At 42.5% G+C, this 23,194-nt stretch overlaps 1 protein-coding gene across 1 annotated transcript in view; it reads left to right on the top strand.

The window, feature by feature from the left end:
* LOC119745327 overlaps positions 1-23,194 on the top strand; it is a 40,188-nt gene that overhangs the window by 3,145 nt on the left and 13,849 nt on the right. The window contains exons 2-8 of the mRNA XM_038221615.1: positions 1,790-1,973; positions 3,306-3,704; positions 12,551-13,151; positions 13,383-13,532; positions 15,721-15,955; positions 18,370-18,562; positions 22,358-22,449. Of these exons, the coding sequence (XP_038077543.1) occupies positions 1,814-1,973; positions 3,306-3,704; positions 12,551-13,151; positions 13,383-13,532; positions 15,721-15,955; positions 18,370-18,562; positions 22,358-22,449 (1,830 nt within the window). The 5' untranslated portion in view covers positions 1,790-1,813. The remainder of the gene's footprint in view (positions 1-1,789; positions 1,974-3,305; positions 3,705-12,550; positions 13,152-13,382; positions 13,533-15,720; positions 15,956-18,369; positions 18,563-22,357; positions 22,450-23,194) is intronic.

The following is a 23,194-nucleotide window of genomic DNA, read 5'->3' as shown; positions in this document are numbered from 1 at the left end:
TAGTCGACCAATGGTTAACTATAGTCCTTGCGCGAACTTGCCCTAAGATGAGCGTTAATTTTGCGCACGGCACACTCACACGTGACCTAAACAATCAAAAAAAATCTGCTAAATCAGCTAGATCGATCATCCCGATCGCCCTGTGATCCACTCGTGGGCACATGCAGTGTGCGCGATGCATGTGGGTACCATACCGCTTTCAAGCGCCGCTAGTGGGTTCCATTATACAAATATAACATGGTTTGAGGGTGGATAGTCGATATTCGCTCCCCGAGGTATTGGAAGTTGACAAACTAGTTCCCGAGGCGAAGCCGAGGGAACTAGTTTGTCAACTTCCAATACCGAGGGGAGCTAATATCGACTGTCCACCCGAAATAAACCATGTTATATTTGTTTTACTATACCTCATACATATTCAGTTGCCGAATTTTGTTTTATTATTATGCACCTAAAACAAAATTTGGGGAAACTTGTACAGCTCACCAAAAGATTCAACTTCAATTACTAGTTCGGTTCGTTTGCAATATAGTACAGTTACTACAGTTGTAAATACAGTTGTTTGCAATGTGTACAACTTTCTTTTGTACAGGAGACATCTTTACACGGTCTATACATTTTCTCCAGTACGGCATCATTGAGCTCAGTAAATTAACATTTACGCGAACCGTGCAACCATGCAACCATGCATCTCTCCTGTGCGATGTTCGCGCGTGCGTACTGCACTCGTGCGACAGTTCCTCGATTGCTCTGTAAAGCGCATGCGTAGTAGACTGTCGCACGGGTAACCCATGCGACAGTCTACTACGCATGCGTATTTACAATGTGCGTGAATCCTCGCGCGCGCGTTTGGTAAACAGCAAGAATAACATCTGGCACGTGATGGTGAATTGACCAGTGAACGTTCGGCTCTCGATCATGAATATGTATGAGGTATAGTAATGTCGTCTAGTGCCATGTCGTGGAAAACACAACGACTGTTTTATGCTTTACGCGTTTCATGCAAAAAGAAGCCACTCGGTGTCACCTTAGTGGGGATTTCAATAGCCTCGCCGCTAGGGCGTCGCAGGGGGGGGGGGGGCAAGGGGGGGGAGGGGGGGCGGTGGAGTGGGCAGAAACGCAGCGACAGTCGTTGTGCCACGACATGGCACCAGACGAAAATGGAACCCACTAGCGGCGCTTGAAAGCGGTATGGTACCCACATGCATCACCCACACTGCATGTGCCCACGAGTGGATAGCCTTGTTCAATGCGGTCTCTCGGCTTTTTGTCGAAGGGAGATAATCGGGCCCTGCACCCACAATCAACGCGGCTTGTCCGTACGAATGGCTAACACAACCAGCAAGCACACACACGTGAGTACGGACTGTACGCATGGTGTAATAAGGCAGTAAATGTAGGCCTACTGTGTTCTGCGTGTGGGTGTACGTACGTGCGTGTGGGGGATATACGCGCCACGTGGCCTGTCATGCACACTGTGTGTGCACTGCACGAATTTAACGGACAAGTCAACGAAATCAATAATGTTCATATTTTAGTTTTTTGGTCGGTGTCAAGTCGATTAGTAGCTTCGTGAAAGACTGCAGAATGGTATGAGGTAGGTAGTAGGAATCTGGGGTGAGATAAAAGAGGTGAAATTTGGACAATTTTGGAGAGGCCTTTTTTTGGGTCTCTTGCTACCACATGGAAACGAACAGGTTTTTCCTCCAGCGTTACTGGAGTTACTCAAGCTAGACGGGTGTCAGGGTTTGTGTACTTTCATCCAGTTATTTTTTTCCCCCTAATAATATAGGTCAATCAACAGATTAGAGCCTTCATGATGGCAGATTCGTCACAACTGCCACAGACTGCCAGAGATGCAATGATTCTACTGCCTGATGTATGGAATATACTTATTGACCCTTCCAAAAAGGTTGTAGATGACACTTGTCTGGAGAAGCTCTTATCCTGGATGGTTGAGCTTGCTGACTCGCCAGGTACATGTAATGTATAGGAATGTTTGTAAGATGCAATACGTTGATGTTTGCTGCAACACAATGATCCTGACTGGAACCCAGGAAAACACCTCCTTTAAATTTTGAAGTCACCTCTATATCCGTTACTCTGGTGAGATCAATCCAAGCCCATTTGTTTTGGAAACAGTCATTTTCTTTGTACATGTAACTTGCCTTCTGTTTTTTTTTAATTACAATGATTTGTAGATCTATGTACTACAAAGGTTAGGTTAAATGTCATTGAAAAACAGTTGCAACATACCGCATTCCCAGATTTCTATTTTAACTGGGCCAAGTTTCTTATCAATCAATTGTATCAGAAACCGTTGCATTTTAAATAATTTTACTTTAAATGTCTTGATTGTTCTGTCCTTACTGTGTCACTAAAAAGGATATTTTTTTGTTGTACAGATTTTTTTTTTATCAAAAAAGATGAACCATAACTGTGAACAAAACAATTAGCCTAATTCTGTAGTGTTTGATAAAAAATAAAATTAAAAAAAACATAGTTTTTTATAAAACATTGTATATTCTCGAGCAAAAATGTGACCTTGAAGGCCATGATTGCACCACAGAACATTTGAAATGTTAGATTTTGTGGGCCCAGGAACTCGGGACACCACACCTTAGACATCAGGATTTAGCCCTAAGGCCCCCCCCCCCCAAAGTCTTTGATTTCTGGTATGGAGCTTGCCCCAAAAGTGGTGTGGCGACGCGGCTTTTTTTTTTTTTTTTTTTTTTACTTCAAATGTCGGCTGGTGACTGCAAATGGTGCCCGACTAAATTTAGTGCAAAATGTATGGGAGCCCAGAGAGGCCACATAAAGCTTACTCGATCGTAACCCCATGTAAAAAACACATTAAAATTGTGCAGCATCAGTATTCCAGTCAAACCAGTGAGTTTGGCGGTTTTGAGACATCATCTTACATTGGAAAAACTGTTTAATATTGCCGACTCGCATGGCTACGGCGACGTGCGTGCAGACCAGAAACCAGAGCCTTTTTTTGGGGGGGGGGGCCTAAATGGTTGCATCCCCTTTCCTAAACATTCTGGATCTGTCCCCGGCAATATGGGTGAAAAAGTGGATCGTTCCTTTACATTCCCACTGTGTAAGATTTGGTGTGAAGGGGTTTAAAACACAAAACTAAAGGGACTAGTGACTTCTTTTGTACAGTTAGTCGCATATCATGTTTTTATATGCTTAGCTTTAGAAAAAGTGTTTAGTGAATCTTGTAAAATGAGGTGAAACTATGAATTGCAATTAATTTGTTGAGGATTTGAAAATATGTGTTTTTGCTTATTTATTCCATGCAGCAACCTTAAAGAACCTTTTAGATGAGACAAGTGTCATCCTTGGATTCCTGCAGAAGTCACTCAATCCAGACTGCAACTCAACAACCCAAGTCTTCGCATTGAGACTCTCTGCTATTCTACTGAATTCATTGAATGGAATCTCAGTCAAGACACAGCTTCCTTATCATCTTCCCAAAGAAAAGCAAGGATTCCAAGCCGGTAAAAAGTCTGGCTTCAACAGGAATTCTGATGACCTGCAGTGCAAGTACATTGGTGTCATCATTGACTTGGTTGATGAGCATCTCACTGGCTCTTTCAAGTCAGCCAGTTGGCAGAAAGCTTCCATACGAACTGCCTGGTTTGAATCGGCAAGAGCACTTGTCGGCTGTAAATGCCCCTCTGACATCATACAGAGACAAGGTAAGGGTTAAAAGTTCTATGTTCAGCTGAAATGGTACCACCATGTGGAGGGCGCTGAAGGACGCTCATTTATACTGGCACACTTCAGAGTATGTGACTACTTACCCCTGTAGAAGAGTCAGTGCAGTAAACTTGGACATTCTCTTACTTGGACATTGTCGTTCAAGAAATGAGTGTTTTGGAGGCTGCAGATAGTTGTTAGACACACTCACAGCACAGATAAACGGGGGTTCCAAGGGACTAGTCATTTGCAAACAAACAATTATATTGTCATTATTTTGTACATGGGAGCACTGCGTGCATTTATTGCTGCCCACATTTTGAGGTAGTTCATTCCAGTTTTGTGTAACTATATGGTGACAAGCTTGAAGTGAATACTTTTTATAGTTCAATTTTTTAATTAATTTAATTAATTTTTAATTATTGTAATTAATTTTTTAATTACTGTAATTACTTTTTTGCAGATGTGTAATTTTTTTGCAAATGTGGAACTACATCTAATTAATCCATATATTTGTGGAGTTTTGAATGACTTGATGCATTGGCTCAGACAGTAATACATCAAAACATATGTAAACGATTAATTGATGGTTTATTGCTGGTGCATTGAAGGAATATATTTTAAATTTTGTGGATTAAATCACTTTCTTGCTAAAATTAAGGGACATTTTTTTCATACTATTTCCGCCTTGTCCGTCCGTGTGTGTGTGCGTGTGATCTGATACACCGTGCCCTCTGGAGACGTGCACACAATAGGGAACAAAAGATTGTATACGTCTCCACAGGGCAATTCCTATAGATGAATACGTCTCCACACGATTTTCACGAAGTAGATATATGGATTTTACTCAAAAACTAGGAATTTTGAAGGTGGGTTGATTAGTCGCAAATGGAAGAGTTTTAGAAAAGGGATATTAAGTCCAAATTTCAGCCAAGGAAATTAATTCTGGTTAAAAAATAAGAGCATTTTGAAACTTCACTTTCAAACTCGAAAACTTTACTACACGAGAACAAAGAATTGTCTCCACAAGAATACAAATTTCAGTGTATAAGTGTGTGAGTATGTAAACACCAGCAATCGGGGACGTAGGACAAAAGAATGTGGGCGCAAACAATACGTCCACGATCTCAAACCGTGTACAAAACCAATGAGAGCTGTCGCTAAAAAGTTAAAGAGTACAAACAAAGGAAAGAGGATAAGGGACAATGGGGCGTCCACGATTGCCGGCATTTACACGCATGGGTGTGTGTGTGTGGGTAGGCATTACATTCACTGTTTGGACTTCCGATCAAGAGAGGTCCACATAAACCAGGTAGAGGAGACGTTGTGCCCAAGTCCACACAGTGTTTCCCCTTACTGAAAAACAGGTTTAGAGGCATTTTGGGGTTAGGTTTATCGGTGGCAGAATGAAGAGAAACACTAAAGGGGATCATAGAAAAAAAATGGAATGAAAGAGTTTTCACAGTTTGAGAAAATGATTTTTTTTTTCACTGGATTTTCTTAACTACACGAAATCAATGGAATGTCCACACTTGGTATGCAACGTAAACGTGTGTGCTTGCGTGCGTGCCCGTGCATTTGGTTCCACAGCGATATCTGGATTGTATGTCCATGTATGTCTTGAACCTTGATACAATGAAGATAGCTTGTAAGTTTGGACCCATTAGACAAAGGCCAATGTCATTAGGATTAAAACAATAGGAGTCTACTTCACTCTACTTACCTGTAAAGCAATACTACTTATGCATATTCCCCCTACCGGCAGGTATTTTCCACTAAGAGTTATATACAATAGCGCCCTCTGGCGCCCTACCAATAATACCCAGCGGCATGCGTGCCTCGTGAGCGTCCTCTTTTCTTTTAGCAACAGGTCGGGTAGGACGTGTGTAAAATAGCTCCTGTTTTCCTCGTCAATTTACTACCCTTTTTCGCTTAAGAGAAGTTTATAATAAAAGAGTTAATAAAACAACAGTTTGTAGAGTTTCTCATCAACTTCTTGGTTGTATTTATTTGATAGTTATGAAGCTCATGCCATATTTTCAATGGGGAGCGCCAATAAAATCCTAAAATCATTCACACTATATTAACTAATGCACACTTGTCACGGCTACTTCTTCTTTAGGGGGAGAGCGTTCGCATGTACATCACAATCCTTCTTTTTGCTATTGCAATTTCTTTTACGGAATTTATTTTGGGGGGGCTAGACAAAATTTGGGCCCCCCCCTAGCCCCCCCCCCCCCCCCCCCCCCCCCGTAGAACCGCGCCTGGTTGCCGGGATGGGCTATTGCTCGAGCTACCGGACAGTCCAGCGCTCGCTCAGCGCCCGTGGGCCCACGGGGCCTGAGGTACTGTCGGCCGGGTACGTTATGAGCTGTGCGGAGCCGGTCGCCCGGGGGGATCCCGGACCGACGGCCCCCATCATCTCGCTCTGAGGGACCACTCTCGTCATCGTTTTTTTTCCGTTGCTCGGGGGTCCCGGTGCCCCAGGTGTCTTCTGACTTGTATTCAAACACACCCTGGGGCCGTTCTTCAAAGAGGAAGAGCAAGAAGAAGAAAGCTGATCGCCGATCACGCCGTTCTTCAGATTCTGATGGTTCCTCTGACTGGTCCCACCGGGGCAAACGCTCCTGACGTGAGGACTCGATCTCGAGGTCTGTTTCCTGCAGGCATTTCAGTCGATTTTACCTACACTATCGGCTATGTCTGCAGGACGCCAAGCGGGCCCTAATGGTGGCCCCCTGGAGTGGCGAGCCACGCCCCACAACCCTCGGTTGTTGGTCTCCCCACGGTTGGGTGACCCGTGAACAAAGGGACATACTGCTCACAGATAGCCGTGCTCCGGGAGTCCTTATCTGCAATGAATGCTTCATAGTCGTCATTCATTGGTCACGATTGCGTGGCCCAAGCACAACGAGGTACATGTACATGTACAAAAATGAAAAAACACATGTTCATACATGTACATGTTCATGTATACCACACATGGTTGCGCGCTATACCGGAAGCCCAGCCTACGGCGAACGGAACTTCACATTCGCCGGCCGTGGGCCACGGTCGCGTGGTCCAGAGACAACGGGACCTACCGCACACAGTTGGCCGTGCTCCAGGATCCCCGCTAGTGTTTAGTCTTCACCCATCTGCATAATATTATGTACAATGTATGTCTATTATCTCCGAGGGTGTTGCCCAGCCACCACCGCGTGGTTCTGTACAACTAGCCCTCCAGACGGCTCTCAGTCACCGGGGTCATTTTGGCCTTCGCATTCGGCTGATTCATCCGATGATGACGAAGAATCAGACCAGTTACAACGGCTGTCCATCGCGGAAACGGAACTCCGTTTGCCGCAGAGGGACATTACATGGGTACTTAAATTACCCTCCGCCGATGAGCCCTCTCCGCCCAATCACAAATTTTTCAAATCAAGCGCAGGACAGGCTCCACATCTAACCATTTGTTCCCCATACCTCCGTTGGATCAAGTGTGAAACACATCGACAACGGACAAAATGGTGTCCATTTCTCAGGCGGGAACGGCTTCATTATTTTTTCTAATCCGGGCGAGTTTATTGCACCGATCCCACCGCGGCATACGCTACCGGGATGAGGACTCGGTTTTTCGGCCCACTGCAATTGTTCTCGGCTTCATTATCGGTCATATACATTTATACATGTACATGTATTGCCTGGCGGGCACGTTAATGAAATGTCCGTCTGAGTTCAGTTGCGAGCCGTGAACTCTGTAGCCCTCTACATTAATCACGGTTGGGTGACTCAAGGACAATGGGACACGCCGCGCAGTGCTTAGCCGTGCAGTGGTGTTTCTTGCTGTACTGAGTTCGCTATGTTTTTCATGTACATGTACATGTACGGTACATGTACATGTGTGCATTACTTGTGTATGTACACTGTCCATTGTCTCCGAAGGAGTTGTTCAACAACTGACTGTGGCCGTGTGCAACTCGTCCCTCAAGATATGTTTTAAGGTTCTCGTTTACGGGGTCTATTCGACTCTTGCATAAGGATGGTTCATCAGATGACTGCTGCTCTTCACAATGAAGCGACTGGGTGTTTTGATACTTCCATAGTTCAGGCATGTTGTGAACCACATTCGAAAGATTGTGCCTGTATTCAAACTGCCTGCTGCTCTTCAAGCAATAATGTGATCATTACCGTTTTCCGTTAGCGAAATTTGGTATTTTTTTGTCACATCTTCCCTCTTCAATGCAGCTAAGCACAAGCTACCAGCAGTAGAGGGACCCCATTATTCAAGCGGCTCTTCGTAAATAATACTCGCAGAAGCTTGAATACACTTTGCAGTAGAATTAAAGTGGGCTCGGCGACACGCGTTCAGCCTCCCTCTTTATCCTCATGAAGTACATTAGGTTTAATGTTTTAATCTTGACTCGACAGTCTTGGTGGACGTATTGACCGCTATTTTCACTGTCAATTTCACGGTCTGCACTCGGTACTCTATAATTTTACACGAGTGCAGACCCTAGCAATCTTGGCCCGCTGGGGTAACATGCTTGATGAACTGTTTCTCCCGTCAAAGGGCATCCGCCAAAGATTCGAGTCCCACCTTTTAAGTTTTTAACGGACAAAGATCTTTACATCCATATTGGTCGATGTCGACTACATGTACTCAGATGGTCAATCTCAGATAGCCATCAACCCCACGGTCAGGCCAGCGCAGGTAAGGAACAAACAGTTGTTTGTTTTCTCAACTGCATACCTCTTGAAGTTTGCCCAGATGATTTTGTGTGGACGTGCTAGCAACATTTTGTGTACGCCATGCCACATAGGATAAGGCCTTCACTGGTAACAACGATTTCGATTCGGCTTCAGTTGTTTTGAAGACTTCCATAAGTGACCTACCTGACTCATGACGACCTCCACCCATCTGTCTCGTAGAAGCTCGTCAGAGAGACTTTGCGGCTGACATCAATACCATCGGGCCAGCACAGTGTTGCGCCCGTCTTGTATTTCCCTTGGGAAGATGTTGATGAGATTTAGTCGACTGTCTAACACATCAGTATGGGGAACGAGCCCTGGCCTGAAGGGTACACAACTGCAACTCATTTTCAGGCCAGAGCACTGAGAATTTCGCGGTTTTCAAACAAAGATTCTCGCTGCAACTTCATGGTGGCTCCATCCAGCCTTTTTTCCGCCTTACTCCTGGCCTCTGCTTGGATAGTAAAGGCGATATGACTGCGCTGTGGAAACAAAGATTGGTGGCATTCACCTATTTGCTTGTATCGGCCCAGGCCTCACTGCATTCAGTGCAGGCCATGACCTGACTTGTGCAGCACCTCCTGTGGTTCGACGTTGCCAACCTCACAAGGGTGGGCCTCTCACAGATTGCAGCCTTCACTAACTGTCATGGCAGACATGTTACCCTGCCAGTTAACTGCCCACCACCCGCATCTAGTGGCGGATTGGTGAGGCCTTGTGTGAGCATCATTCAAGTTCCATTAACATACTTGAGATGCTGGCAGTCTTGGATAAACTGCGATGTTACTTTCTATATTCAGTGTTGTGCCAGATGATCCTGGTTCGATGTGACTTTGACACGGTTGTGGTTTACATCGACGACCAGGTGGGCAGGCAGCCTGCACAACTGTGTACACTCACTTGAGAAATACCCCATTGGGGTTTTCCTCATAGCTTCTTGCTTTCAACGGTCGTTCTCCCAAGCAAGGACAACTAACCACATGTCAATCTGACTTGTTTCATGAACTAGTCACAGATTTCCAGGCTAATGCCTGAGGGTTTCCGACCCCTGCACATGGCACACGAATACGATGGTGATGAAGACGGACAGGCTACTTGTATACACCTTCCTGTCGTCTTCCTCTTATCCCTCGGGTACTTAATCAACTGGAGCAGAAGGATGACAAGGTCCTCTTCTTAACTCTATGTTGACCCCATTGATTGGTTTTCCAGGGCAATAACCATTCCCTTGGCTCACCAGTTGGAGGTACAAATGTTCTTCCGAGCAGAACAATATTCTGTTCCAACACAGCTTGGGTTTCCTTCACCCGACTCCGCAGGAATTTCTCCTGATGTACTGGATGCTGTAATGCTCTCCTGTTCACATCAGACCTTTCTCAAACAAGCTACGGCTTTTACAGCCTGCACTTGAGGGACTTCTAACACGACAGTAGATTACTTAATGTTATTCAGTCGAACCTCCATGTCAGTTAACTTTAGGGGATGTTTTAACACCCCTGAATTGCAGGACCTCTTCAACACCTTCTTATCCAAAAGTGTTATAGAGATCTTTAGAGTTCTGTGAACCAGTGAACAATTTCACATCTGTTTCATTTGTCCCTACGGTTGCCTTTTTTGTAAGCAGTTGTTACTTCTTGATATACATGTAGTAAAGAAATGTTTTCTGTATAAAAGAGACGGACCACATCTGGTGGGAACCCAGTGTGCCCATCCGATTCCTACGGGAGGATTTTTGTTTTTTAACTAAGACTGTCGGAGTCCTCTTTACCTCTGGACATTTTTGTTCCAGGCATCAAATCATTGTCCATTCCAGACGGAAAATGTTGGTGCCGATCATGACTTTGGCGTCTGATCCCTAAGGAAGGTTTTTGAACTAAGACGGTCGGAGTCCTCTTTGCCTCCGGATGTCTTTGTTCTGGGCATCAAATGATTCTTGTCCGTTTCAGACAGCGAATTTTGGTGCTGATCATGACTTTGATGTCTGCTCCCTAAGGAGGGATTTATACTAAAGACTGTCGGAGCCCTCTGTGCCTCCGGACGTCTTTGTTCCGGGCATCAAATCATTCTTGTCCAGACGGAGAATTTTTGGTGCCAATCATGACTTTAACGTCGTACATTAGCTGCACTGAGATGCTTTGAATTGGTCACTTGCAGTTACAAATGTATTTGTCACGACAACCCTGCCATACCGACAGGCTTCTCGCGACACGTAGTTGTCTCGACAACCCTGCCATACAAGCAGGCTTCTCGCGACATGTTTTTTGTCATGACGACCCTGCCATACAGGCAGGCCTTTCATGACATGTATTTATCATGGTAACCCAACCATACCTGCAGGCCTTTCATGACAAGATTGCCTGAAGGTTGGCTACGGTCATCCATGAAACCACGGACGTATCAACGGCGGAATCCGTGTGATCGGTCCGCATGAGCAAAATAAAAGGCAGAGCATGGGAGAGCAGTGTTGAGGGCGACTGACTGAGCCCCACCATGTTCTCAAGACATGTTCAGACCGGAGACCTCCCCACCATTGGTGTCTCCTAACTCTGATTCTTTATTGAGCTCTGTACATGTACATGTACATGTGCATATAATAGTGTCTATATGTACCATGTCATGATGTTTTGCCTTTCATGATAATTTTTTTTTTTTTTTTTTTGGGTGCCCCACCGAACTCTTATGTGTAGGTATCGGTGAGCTGTAATTCATTCCCAAAATCGGGGACCGCGTCTCTGTCAGCATGTTGAGGCTACCATTATGACTAATGTCTTTATCATGCCGACCTTTTTGGGCTGCCTTGTCCACCCACATGTGGAGCGACGGGCCCCTGTGAAAGCACAGTAGCATCTCGCATGACCCACCGCCTTGACGGTGCTAGTCTATGCATAAGTAGTATTGCTCTACAGGTAAGTAGAGTGAAGTAGACACCCCTCCCCCCCCCCCCCCAACAGAAGTGTGGTTGGGGTCTACGAACGAATACTTACCTGTAGAGCATCCCTCCCCCAGCCCACTCTTCTCGATGCCTTGAGTACATTCTGTATTCCGACTTAGCGCTCGAGAAAAGAGGACGCTCACGAGGCACGCATGCCGCGGGGTATTATGGGTAGGGCGCCAGAGGGCGCTATTGTATATAACTCTTAGCGGAAAATACCTGCCGGTAGGGGGAATATGCATAAGTAGTATTGCTCTACAGGTAAGTATTCGTTCGTAGACCCCAACAACACTTCTGTGGGGGGGGGGGGGATTTTATTTTACATGTATTTGATTGGTTTTTTTTTTTACCAAACCAGTATACATGTGCAAATGTAGTCACTCACTAAAATATTAGGGGGCCTGTTCACTGTTTATACATGTTTTTTGTATAATCAATGTGGCTTCTCCACCCTTTTTTCTTGGACAGTCATATTTTTAATTGAAACAACAGAAAACAAACACATGTACATGTGCATGTATTACTAAAACTTGAGACTTGCACCGTAGTACATGTATATATATGCAGGTCTGTAGGTTGTTCTTAGGATTTTGAGTCACTTTCAGACCCCATAGGCCAACTGTTCTCATTATTAAAAACCAAAGAAATGATGTCATGATGATAACTCAAGCTTATTCAAATAACCATATTTTCTTTTGATTATTTAAAAATTCTTATTATTTCCGCCTAGTAAATGCTCAAAGGATTATGTTAAAGGATTTGCCTTTGAAAAATGTCTTGCTTAAGACTGCAAATATCCAGTCAGTTTGCTTAAATCACATACAATGGCTACCCAACAGAAAAGCAAAAAACAAAAATTCTTTATGGGATCATAGGCATCAATACATGACATACGTGTATATAACCTAAAGAAAACAATAACGATGTCAATGAACGTTCCATGTGACCCAGGTAAGTTGATGTTAATATAGTGGTGTTATGTCATGGAAATAAGCATGGTTGCGGGGCATTTGTTTTTTTTTAACACTTTTCTTGTTTATCTTTTAAAGTCACTTTGGGTCACATTATGAGGAACAAAAAACTATGGTCTGCATGGTCAAAATGAATTTCTGATAATGACGGTTAGCAGTAAAAAGTTGTTGGTTTTGATTCTTTGGTTTAATGTAATTTTATTTGTTTCAGGTATCTTGGATATAACTTTTCAATCTTTGGAAGACAATTGCTTGTTTGTTATTTCTGCTGCACAACAGTTCTTGGCTGATTTGATAACAGCAATGTACACCTGTAGCAATCGACTACCTTCATCTCTTGACTCCATGATGCAAAGTACAGATACAAACACCAGTTGTCAACACAATTTGGAAATGTCAAACAGTCAACAAGCAGCGTTGGCTCGGGATTATACAGAGGAATATCAAGAACCTCTGTGTAAAAGAAGCAGACTTGATCATGGTGATGACAAGCCAATCAAGAAGCCAATTTGTGACTGCCAAAGCTACCTTAAAACATGTCTGAAAAGGATGACAGATATTATGACTCCAGTGAAACCAGTTCAACCAAGATTGGGTACAAACAACTGTCTAATTAAACTGAGGACTGCAATCATGGGAGTATGGATCAGACTACTGGAGTCACAGCCGCTCATTGCCCAGGCTATCTTAACAGACATTTCTATAGTAGCAATCATATCAGAACTTCTGCAGCATAGATCCCATACATCATTTGATATGTGCACCACCATTGCTGAATTCATGTCATTGTTTCTGCAAGCACTTCATGATAGGTAAGATTTTGAAAACATTTATGGAGTACGGGCATTATCTTTGTTGAAAGGAGGTTTAGCTTAATGTGAGCTAAAACTGATTCAACGTTGCTGGCCAAAGGGGATCATCACATTATCTTGGCCAGATGGCCCTTACTTGTTGGTTCCAGTTCTGTTGCAGAACTTGGGTCTATTTACGAAATTGAAAAAAAAACATTTATAACTTGCAGTTCCGTTTATTTCTATCTTTAGAAATGCATGTAGTGATATACATGTAGGAAGTAAGCTTGTGGCTGTTATGATTGGGCTTCCTGTGAAACTAATGAATATTCATCACTTCAAAGCTTCTATTCAGCTAGCATCAGACCTCTACAGTAACACACAGTTGTCAAAGGTGAAAGGGTAAGTTTGCATATATCTGTTGGGTCACATTCATTACATAATTAACCCTAACTCCTGGGGCTCTTTTACTAGAAAGTATCCTGAATCCGCCAAAATCCACCAATTTTGTCATGCAAAAAATGCTGGTATCCTGAATCCATCAGAATCCCCCAGTGTAGATACTGGAGGTATCCTGAATCTGCCAGAATCCACCAGCAAAAGTCTTGATGGATTCTGGCGGATTCAGGATACCATGGTGGCATAAAAAAAAGTACAGCATGTTTTTCCATAGAGTCTTCAAAATCCATCACCTTAATTTCTGGTGGATTTTGACGGATTCAGGATACCACGCTCGCATGAAAATTTTGATGTGTGTTGTTGCATAGGATCCATCAAAATACACCAATGAATGGTGACCCCAGCATGGAGTACAGAAGTGAATACGTCTTGCGCACACAATTTGTGTGAAAGACATTAGCGCGTGTTTCAGCCCGTAAATCGGCAGCGCGTCCACATGTGTCTCATTCACTGTGCGATAAATCTCCGCCATTTTGGTTGTCTCTCGTAGGCGCGCAAAAAATTAACGTAAAGTAATGGAGCTTTCCTCCAGCACGTGACCTAGCTCAACGCGCGCGAAGCTAGAAATGCGCACCGAGTATTTACGCGATGCGCACACATAATCATTAGCGATGCACATGGTGCTCTTTATGCGTAAACGGTATTGCATTCGTCACGTTTTCGCTCATTATTTGTATCTTTCCTCCAGCACGTGACCCTACATGCAAGTCCACCCAGTACATGTGTGTACATGTTTGTACAGTATGTGACAGACTTGGCAGGGCTAGTGCCAGCAGTATTTACTTGACCACAAAAATTGCAAAAGAGTTAAAACTGTTGAGATCCTGAATCCATCAAAGTCCCCCAATAGCTCAAAATGGAGGTATCCTGAATCCATCAAAATCCGCCAGTTCCGCTAGGCTTCGAATCCTGAGTCCATCAAAATCCCCAAGTTTGTTCAATATGGAGGTATCCTGAATCCGCCGAAATCCCCCGAAACAGGGGGGTTGATTTTGATGGATTTAGGTACGTTAGGGTTAAGGAGCAAAATGTACTACCATAGGAGAGCCTTCTAAACACTACTCAAATTCAAACTGAACGAACATGTGCTTTCCCCATCCACCACCTGCATGTATACTCGTTCAGTGTGCCAAAGCACAATGGAGTGTGTCTTTGCTAAGGACTCCACTTCTAATCAAACACTAAGGTGCACAGAACCCAAGTCTCAAGCCACTTCTGTTATAACAATTCTATCTCCAGTCATATTACATCTTAACTTAGAGCAATTTTAATCAACAATTTGGCTATGTGGTGGTTGATCCATCATATAAGATTTGTCTGTACATCACCTATCAACTGACGGAAGCTCTTGTGCAATCTTGTCCTCATGGAGTTGAGCAGTTCACTCCCACTAACTGCCGTCGGACACTAACCCTGGTATAGATCATTTGCATATTCAGACTTCTTAGACATTTTAATTAGATGCGGAAAAGCCGAGTGTTTTACCATAATGCGGCTGTTGTTTAGGATCCATTCAACACACTAACAAGTACCATGCAAATCTCCTTTCCCTTGTTACTTAGGATCAAGTCCGAATCAAATCAGAATTTGTTTAAAAGTTGAATGAGCTGTCAATTAAATGAGTGTTTTAACAGTGAGTGCTGGCAAAGTGCCTGTAGATCTAAGGCATAGTGGAAGCGTACATTGCTCACAACCATGGGTTATACAGGGCCATCCCTCCCTGAGTTCAACAGACTGAACTGGCTTAGGCTTGTGCAGCTTTTGATGTCCAATCTTATCATGCAGGTTTGCTGTTCACTCACACCCGCTAGCCAATCCATAATGTCTTTGAGCTCTCGTTGGAAGGGTCAACAATTTAGCATGTGCATGGAACCTGTTCATGGCATGTCTGTGCATGGCCCTTGGCAGTAAGCTACCTAAGTGCTTTGTGGCATCTGTGTTCCCTTCCCGAATTTGTTTGAGAGAGATAAAAGTCACTAGCACATTGGGTACCAGTGAAGGGATGCTGGTTCCAAATAGTTGACTAGAAGGTAAATGTAAGTTAGTCCTAAGTGTAGTCTAGACTAGATCACTCATGTAGGGTAACTTCAGCAGAGTTACTCTATATTAGTGATTTCTTGCTCCTTTGCAGACAAAGTTCCCAGTTCCAACTGTCTAATGAAGATGGTGCATCTTTATTGAGACTTGTGATGCTTCCTGTAGACTGCTTACACATCCCAAGTGAGTGTCATCCAACCATCCCAGGATCATCTTCACTGTTCAGTATCTACAAAGAATATCTGCTTAAGGAAATGATGCAACATAAATGTCAGTGTCTAACACTTCTGTGTCATTCATTGTCTGCCATGCAAAGATTGATTGATAGGGTAAGTATCAAGACCTGGGGTACATCCCTGTCTTAATATGTAAATAAACAAGACTCATGCTTGCCAATGTTGGCAACACATTTGCAAGTGGGACCGGATGTTAGCAACCAGTTTCTGAGGTGATGACTAACATTTTCCCAAATGACCAACTCCTACACTGTGAGAGTCGTGCTTAGGTTGAGCTGAAGTTTCCCTTTCTACAAAATTTAACTTCTGATCAAAATAATTTTTTTGAGAATTTGGGATGCTGCTATGCACACAGTAAGACTTGTGGCGCTGAGTGCCATCATGTTTTCAACAGTTTCTCAGTGTCACGTATTTCTCAGTGTGGGCAGCACAGTCTTTGAAGTCAGATTTTGTCCAGTTTACTCGGTTGAAAGCAAATTAACATTTGCTGTTAGAAAAAAAATGACATTAATGTTTCTCAGAATTTGTTATATTACTCAACTTTTTTGCTTGTAAATTGGAATATGAAAATCATCCTATTTACTCTTGAAAATTAACAAACAGATTGAACATTTCCATGAGACTTCTGGTAAAGAAATTAATACACTTTGTAAGGTGATAAAATACTATGAGGTGATTTCCCCTTTGAAAAGCCTGGGTCCCTTTTTATACCAGGATTTAATTCGATGTTTATCTTTGACTAAGCCCAGTGTAACATTATCTGGTTAATCCCTTAAGGCAATTAGTTACACCACAGGAGGCCTCTGAAATGTGCAAAACTAAGGCCATGTTCAGACACCGTGTTAGCTAAAACGGTAAAAGTTAAAACGGTCGCTCACCACTGGGGGCCCGTCGTAAAAAATAAAACTACCGATCGTCCAGACATCGTTTTAAGTGTAGCAAGTTCAACTCGAAGTAGTTTATCTCAATTTCTAATGTCGCGTAGAACTAGAACATCCGCCTCGGCAAAAAACGCGCGCTAAAAAGAGCCTTCACTCTTCCATTTGTACAGTTCGCTACACGTGGTCTGAGCCCCTCACCGTGTGATGTGTGTTGCCATGTCGTGTTTGACATCGCAGCCTCTGCCGGTCATGTAGCATGGCATGCCGGTAAACATGACGACAGTCACTTGTCCGCCGCGGCGATTTCCCCATTTTTTGGAAGTATCGTACATCGGCCTTACATATACACCATTTGTGTTTACATTTTGGGGGCTATTTTCTGTACCTTTCGTGGTGCAAAAAGACATAAAAAATGTTCTGAAAAGTTGTTTGAAAACCAGTGTTCGAAACAAGACGTCATTGAACAGATTTCACTCAAGGTTTACTGCATCAACTTGCCCGCACAACATGTCAGTCACGTGAAAATACACGTGATGTTAACGTTGCAATATTGACCAATCAACGCCAAGGTTTTCCTGGTAGTTAAATATATTAGTGTATTATGATAATTATGCTCCGGTTAGCGGTTGTTGCGTTGGCATCTACACGTTTGTCATCGCATCGTGAGTCGAGTGCGAGTGAGCACGATGTGAAACTCGGACCATGTGGTCAGAAAACTTGCGGAAATTGGACTTGAAATTTGATTTTTTTTTAACAGTAGGAGAATTAGGACATTGTTTGCTTAATAGAAAAGCGCGTCATGGAGAAGGCGTTACGTAACTCCGGGTCACTGCGCTGGCTAAAACGGGGAGTGTTTTAGCTAAAACCGTTCAGACATCGTACTGGGAGATAAACTCGTTCTGGTTATTCACTAAACCCTCCCTTCGAGGGGGTTTAAGTTGTCGTTTTATCTTCGAGTTTAACACGATTCTGTCTAAATAAAAAAGCGTTCAGACATCGTTTAGCAAGAAAGTTACGTACACTGAATCGAGTTCAACCGGTGTTTTAAGGGAATTTAAAACGGTGTCTGAACGACCCCTAAATCAAGCCAACTTTACTCACTCTTTAGCCAGCAAATTTCTCCAAAAATTCCATTGGCAAAGAAAAGTCCTCAGTTTTTCACAACCAAGTTTGCAGACTCAATTCAAGTTTTAAAGGAGACTTTTCTGCAATATTTTGCACATGAGAGGGAAGTCAAGTGATTTCGAAATGAGGCTAAAGACTAGACTGGTACATGTCCAACCATGGTCCAACTATTTGAAAAGATGACTGACCTCTTCATTCAGTGTCATTAGTCTGGTGACTGATATTAAATTTATGAAAAATCCATGTGCGTTTAGGCCTCTGAGGAATGAATCAGGCATGCCTAACAAGTCGTTCAGTCAAGCGGTACTAATTGTTCCCTGCTGGTGGTAGGCATTCATCAGGTGCTAAACTGCCTTAAGGAGATAAATCTTGAGATAAGAGAGATCAGTAAGCCAGGTTCAGTCTTGATCAAAAACCAGAATATAACCGGCCAGCTCCAGTGTTTTGTTTAAAGAGGATTCCTGACATGATTCCCTTATTACTTGCATATTGTTTCTGCAGGGATTGTATCATGTCATAAGCCAGCACACCAACCTTGTGGACCAAACAACTTACATACTGAGTTTGACCCTAGGTCATAGGTCACATCAAGTCATCACTGATTCACTGATGAGGTGCCATTTACGGGGATCTATCAAAGTTACAAAGGCTGCATTAGGTGTAGCAATGACAACAGTGGCATCAACAACTGAGGGTAAGCACCATTTAAAAGATATCTAGGTATAATAATATGTGTTGTTATATCATGTCTTGGCTACTGTTACTTCATTGGTCTAGAATGGCTACAAAAAAAATCCATTTTATAAACATGACTGTTCAATGACTGTTCACTTCATATATACCAGTGATGTAGGTCTCGAGGCAGGTCTCGGTATCCAGACCGGTCTCGAGACCGATTTTCGTTAATCTCGACAATTTTAAGGTCTTGACTCAAAGAACTCGGTCTCGACCTCGACCTCGGAGCAAAAGTCTCGAGATCTATTGGGGTCTCGAGCATACGAGACCTTATTGTTCAGTTGGGGAAACCACAAAAAAACCAAATAAATTTATATGATCTGACCATATCTACCTTACTTTCGAAAGATTCGATAGACGGTGGTATCGATTCGGAGGAACAAAATCAAATAGTCTGGTACCCACATGTCACCGCATTTCTAGTAACGCAATCTCCCTTGCGGTACTTGGGTACAATGGACTGTACCGCATGTGCTATGCGTGCGTACCACATTGAGTTGATCAAGCGCAACATGTCAGCACACTCTGCTGTGATAAAGTTTGGTTTTAAAGATCACACTAAATTCCACGACCGGAAGGCAAACAATTTGAAGCGCTCTGCGATCTGCAGATTTTGCAAGAGTAAGCTCACAGAGAGGGCTGGCACAAATTTGGCTTTTACGAGGCACCTCAGACGAGTTTATAAGGCAAAGTAAGTCCGAGTCGCTGCGGCTGGGCCACCGCACATGTCGCGTCCTGCTGCACAAATGTGGACACGAAGGAGTAGGACTAGGAGGCCACATTCTTTCGTTTTGATATGGATACCAACTTTACCACAGTATGAAAAACACCAAGCATGACTTTATCATTCTTCACTTCAGTAATGTTTATTTTCATGGTGTTTTAATTTTTAATTTTTAATGCCTGTGGAAAGTGGCCTAATTTAATAGGCCTAAAATAAAAATACAAAATAAATTTGGAGAAATGCAAAATATGTGAAACACAATCATGTGTCTGCTAGTTTTCTTTTCAAACAGTCTGACAAATGGTTGAAATTTAAAATTCAAAGTGGGTAACACTGTGACAACATTTGAATTCATTTAGCATTCAGAAAAAAAGTTTTTACACCATGTTGTTTATAATAAATATATATTTCTCATTACTATTTGCTAATTAGTCTATGGTCTCGGTCTCGACTTTGAACCCTGAGGTCTTGGTCTCGGTCCTCAGGTCTCTGTCTCGGTCTCGGTCTCGAGCTTTCAGATCTCGACTACAACACTGATATATACGGCATTGGATACGAATTATCTCAGATACGGTGTTATACTTTGCCTTGCGAGCACATGTAGGATGCATGTATAGGGCGGACCATGCGCCTCACAACAGAGAACTGAAACCTCTCAGTCTCATGTCTGGTAGGAAAGCTCAAAGTAATCAAAAGGTTTCGCTGCAGTTATCTTTTTGACTTGGGCCAAACAAAAAAAATGGTGTGTTTACGGTAACCCGACCGACCTTGAATTTTTTCGGCCAAATTGCTGACCTCAAACTTTTTATTGCCATTTTGAAGGTTGATATTGATCATTTTTAATGAACAAATTTCAAAAATTTCAAGTACTTTTAATTATTTTCCATGAACATAGACCATTTTCCACACTTGAAACTGACCATGATTTGACACAAACTTACCTGTGTTAAACGTGCGAAAATCGCGACGATCTCAAAACTTGAATTCTCAAATTACATGAAGTACGATTATTTTTGCACAAAAGCATCGGGGTGAACTGGTGCGCCTGGCCGACGGACGGCATGGTTCTCCCCACGTACAAACGTGGGTACTGCGAATCGGCCTGACAAAAATGCCGATCACATTTTTCAGCCGCTGATATGCACAATATAATTATTATTCACGCCATTAAAATGCACAATATTATCGTTACATACGCCATTATTTCATCTTGACATGCAAAATCTTGACAAAAATCCTGTTTTTCTGATGCATGTGTGATCAAAATGCACACAATGACGGGTTCTGTCGACTGCCAGCTGACAGGCATGCAGCGCATACAGCATGGTACATTGGTTCCCTTTGCGTGCTAACGGAATCAATATTATATAGGAAGGACCGGAACCAGTGACTACTGCCTATACAAACGTCGTACCACGATGATGTTGTGCCGTCGCCCGAAGTTGGATCGTAAAATACCAAACAAACATCGGTGGAGAAAGAGAATTTCTGCAAATTAATTCACAGAACGTGATCTTTATTTTCTGTGTATGTGTTTTCCATTAAAATGACGAGATTGCAAAGCTCGAACTTGTGGCGTAACATCGTAGCGTGTTTCTGCAGTAGTGCAAGATTTTCGGCCACGTGGGATGGGCGGTACACAGTGCAGTAATGCACACTGATACTGCGCCGTGTGCATGGCGCGATGTACGGCTGGCCAGACTGAATGTCGGCGGCACCAGCGGCCGTGATGTATGTTAAGCATATAGTGGAATCACCCACCTTTAAAAATATTTTTTATTAGGTGAGGCAAGTTTTAATCACTTTTGATGGCCAGTCTTGATAATTTTCGTGGCGCAAATGAAAATAATCCAGGCACAAAATAAACATGATTCCTTGCTCTATGATGCCCCATTAATCAGCACCCCCCAAAAATTGGCGAAATAATTTTTCCGACCTATTGATGCTATTTTAAAAGGCATGTAATCGGAAGTAAAATGATTTTTTTTCACTTTAATTTCTTAATTTGAAACTTACTTGTAAATGTAATTTTGATTTTTTTTCTTTGATTACAAAAAAAGGGGCCTACAAGATCTTCTCTCAAAACTTTTCGGGGCCCTTAAAAAGCGGGCCCCGAACCCCATGCCATGGCTTCGCAGGTTGTTGAATCACAGCAAAACTTCCCCCACAGGTTTGAAAAAATCCTGGAGAGAACGAATTAATTTGGAATGAAATGTATCGATTGAGTATCTTGAATGCTTGAATAATGTTTTTATACAAATATTGTGCGAAAGAACACGCATGAGCCTGCAGAACTGAAATAAAAAAAAATTAAAAAAATAAAAAATTCTTTCCCTACCTACCTACCTGGATTTTTTTCAGACTGTTACCGTAAACACACCATTTTTTTTGTTTGGCCTTATTGGCACGTTAAACGGATCCAGAACACAATTCCAAAAAATTGGTAGTCTAATTAATTCAAATTTTAATGCTCTGAAAGGATTTTGACCATTAATTTTAAAATACTGCCTGCCTTTATTGCGATGTCACATAAAATCCATTTTGGCGTTAAACCATGGTAGTTAAAATCAGTTAATGCCAAGGGAGCAGTACTTTTAAAATACTTCCCAAAACCATTTTGCATTAAAAATTAGATATATAGCCGGCTTTGATATTTAGCATTGTAGAGTGATTAACCAGTTCGTGCCGGATGACGTGTATACACGCAAAAGGTTTTGCGGTATTCGCAACGGATGACGGATAAACACACGCAGGGAGCAAAAATGGAAATATCTGTCAGCGACCTGCTCACAGCGAGCAAGGCCAGAAATATGAGTGCGCTGCCCAAGGGTGATGGCTTCAACCCGCCTGGGTTGGGGTCGAGTGAAAAATAATGCGCCCTGTTCCAATCTTGCCGAAATAATGCAGGCCCAAACTGGTTAAGTAAGTAGCAGAAGTTAACTTTTGTTATTTTTCTGATGTGTTGGGATCCTTTACCATTGAAAGAAGTGAATTTTACCCACAATGAGATTGTTTTATCATTCTGTGCAGATGCGTGTAACTCCAAGTTGCCAGAAGCATCTTTGATGACCTTGTTTCTTCAGCTGATTGCGGTTTTAAAAAATCCAGAGTCAGACCCTACTGTGAGTTGGTGATATGTAGGCTCTGGTTAATAAGTGAGGTACCTTAGTGAAAAAATCGTAACACAGTGGACAAAAGTACAATTTTTTCACCAAAGCATCTCCATGGTATACCTTTTCGAAAAATAGACGGACGCAAAAAATTGGATGATGGGAAGGGAATGTATGACGTCATTATGACGTCATCAGCTAATTATTACATTAAATATATATAAATTGATAATATCTTCTGAACTACAAACATCACAACCACAAAAGTCGCATCAAATGAAAGGGAATAACAAGATCTTTCATTTAAGTGGTATGTCAGGGGCGTGGAATGTAGTAAAGGGTGGTTTTTGGGGCCAAAAAGCACTTTTTTGGTCAAAAAACCTGATTTTTGGCTAAAATCATGTATTTTTGTTTGGCACCTTGTTTAACATGCAAACCGTATTTGTTTTTGTGAGATTTTGTTTTTAAGTCAGAGAAAAAGGTTCAAATTCTATGCCAAAAGAGTTTTTGCAATTGATTATTATTTTTTTATAATTGATTATTAGTATCTTAAATGCTAACACTTGTTCCTTAGATAGGTGGAAAAACTGCAGTTACCGTAAGGAAAGTTATCACCATTTTAGGGTATGGGCCAAAATGGGACTTAAGATTTCCTGTATTACCTTGATAAGGCCCAAAAAATAGTTCTGCTTCCCATTACATGGCATTTGAAAACAGGGTTGGTAGGTAAGGATTTTTTGTTTGTGTACAATCATAT

This window comes from Patiria miniata, unplaced genomic scaffold, assembly GCF_015706575.1.
Source record: "Patiria miniata isolate m_02_andy unplaced genomic scaffold, ASM1570657v1 HiC_scaffold_7, whole genome shotgun sequence".
Taxonomy (NCBI): Eukaryota; Metazoa; Echinodermata; class Asteroidea; order Valvatida; family Asterinidae; genus Patiria; species Patiria miniata.
Note: the sequence above shows the minus strand (reverse complement) of the source record. Positions and strands in the feature narration are given on the sequence as shown.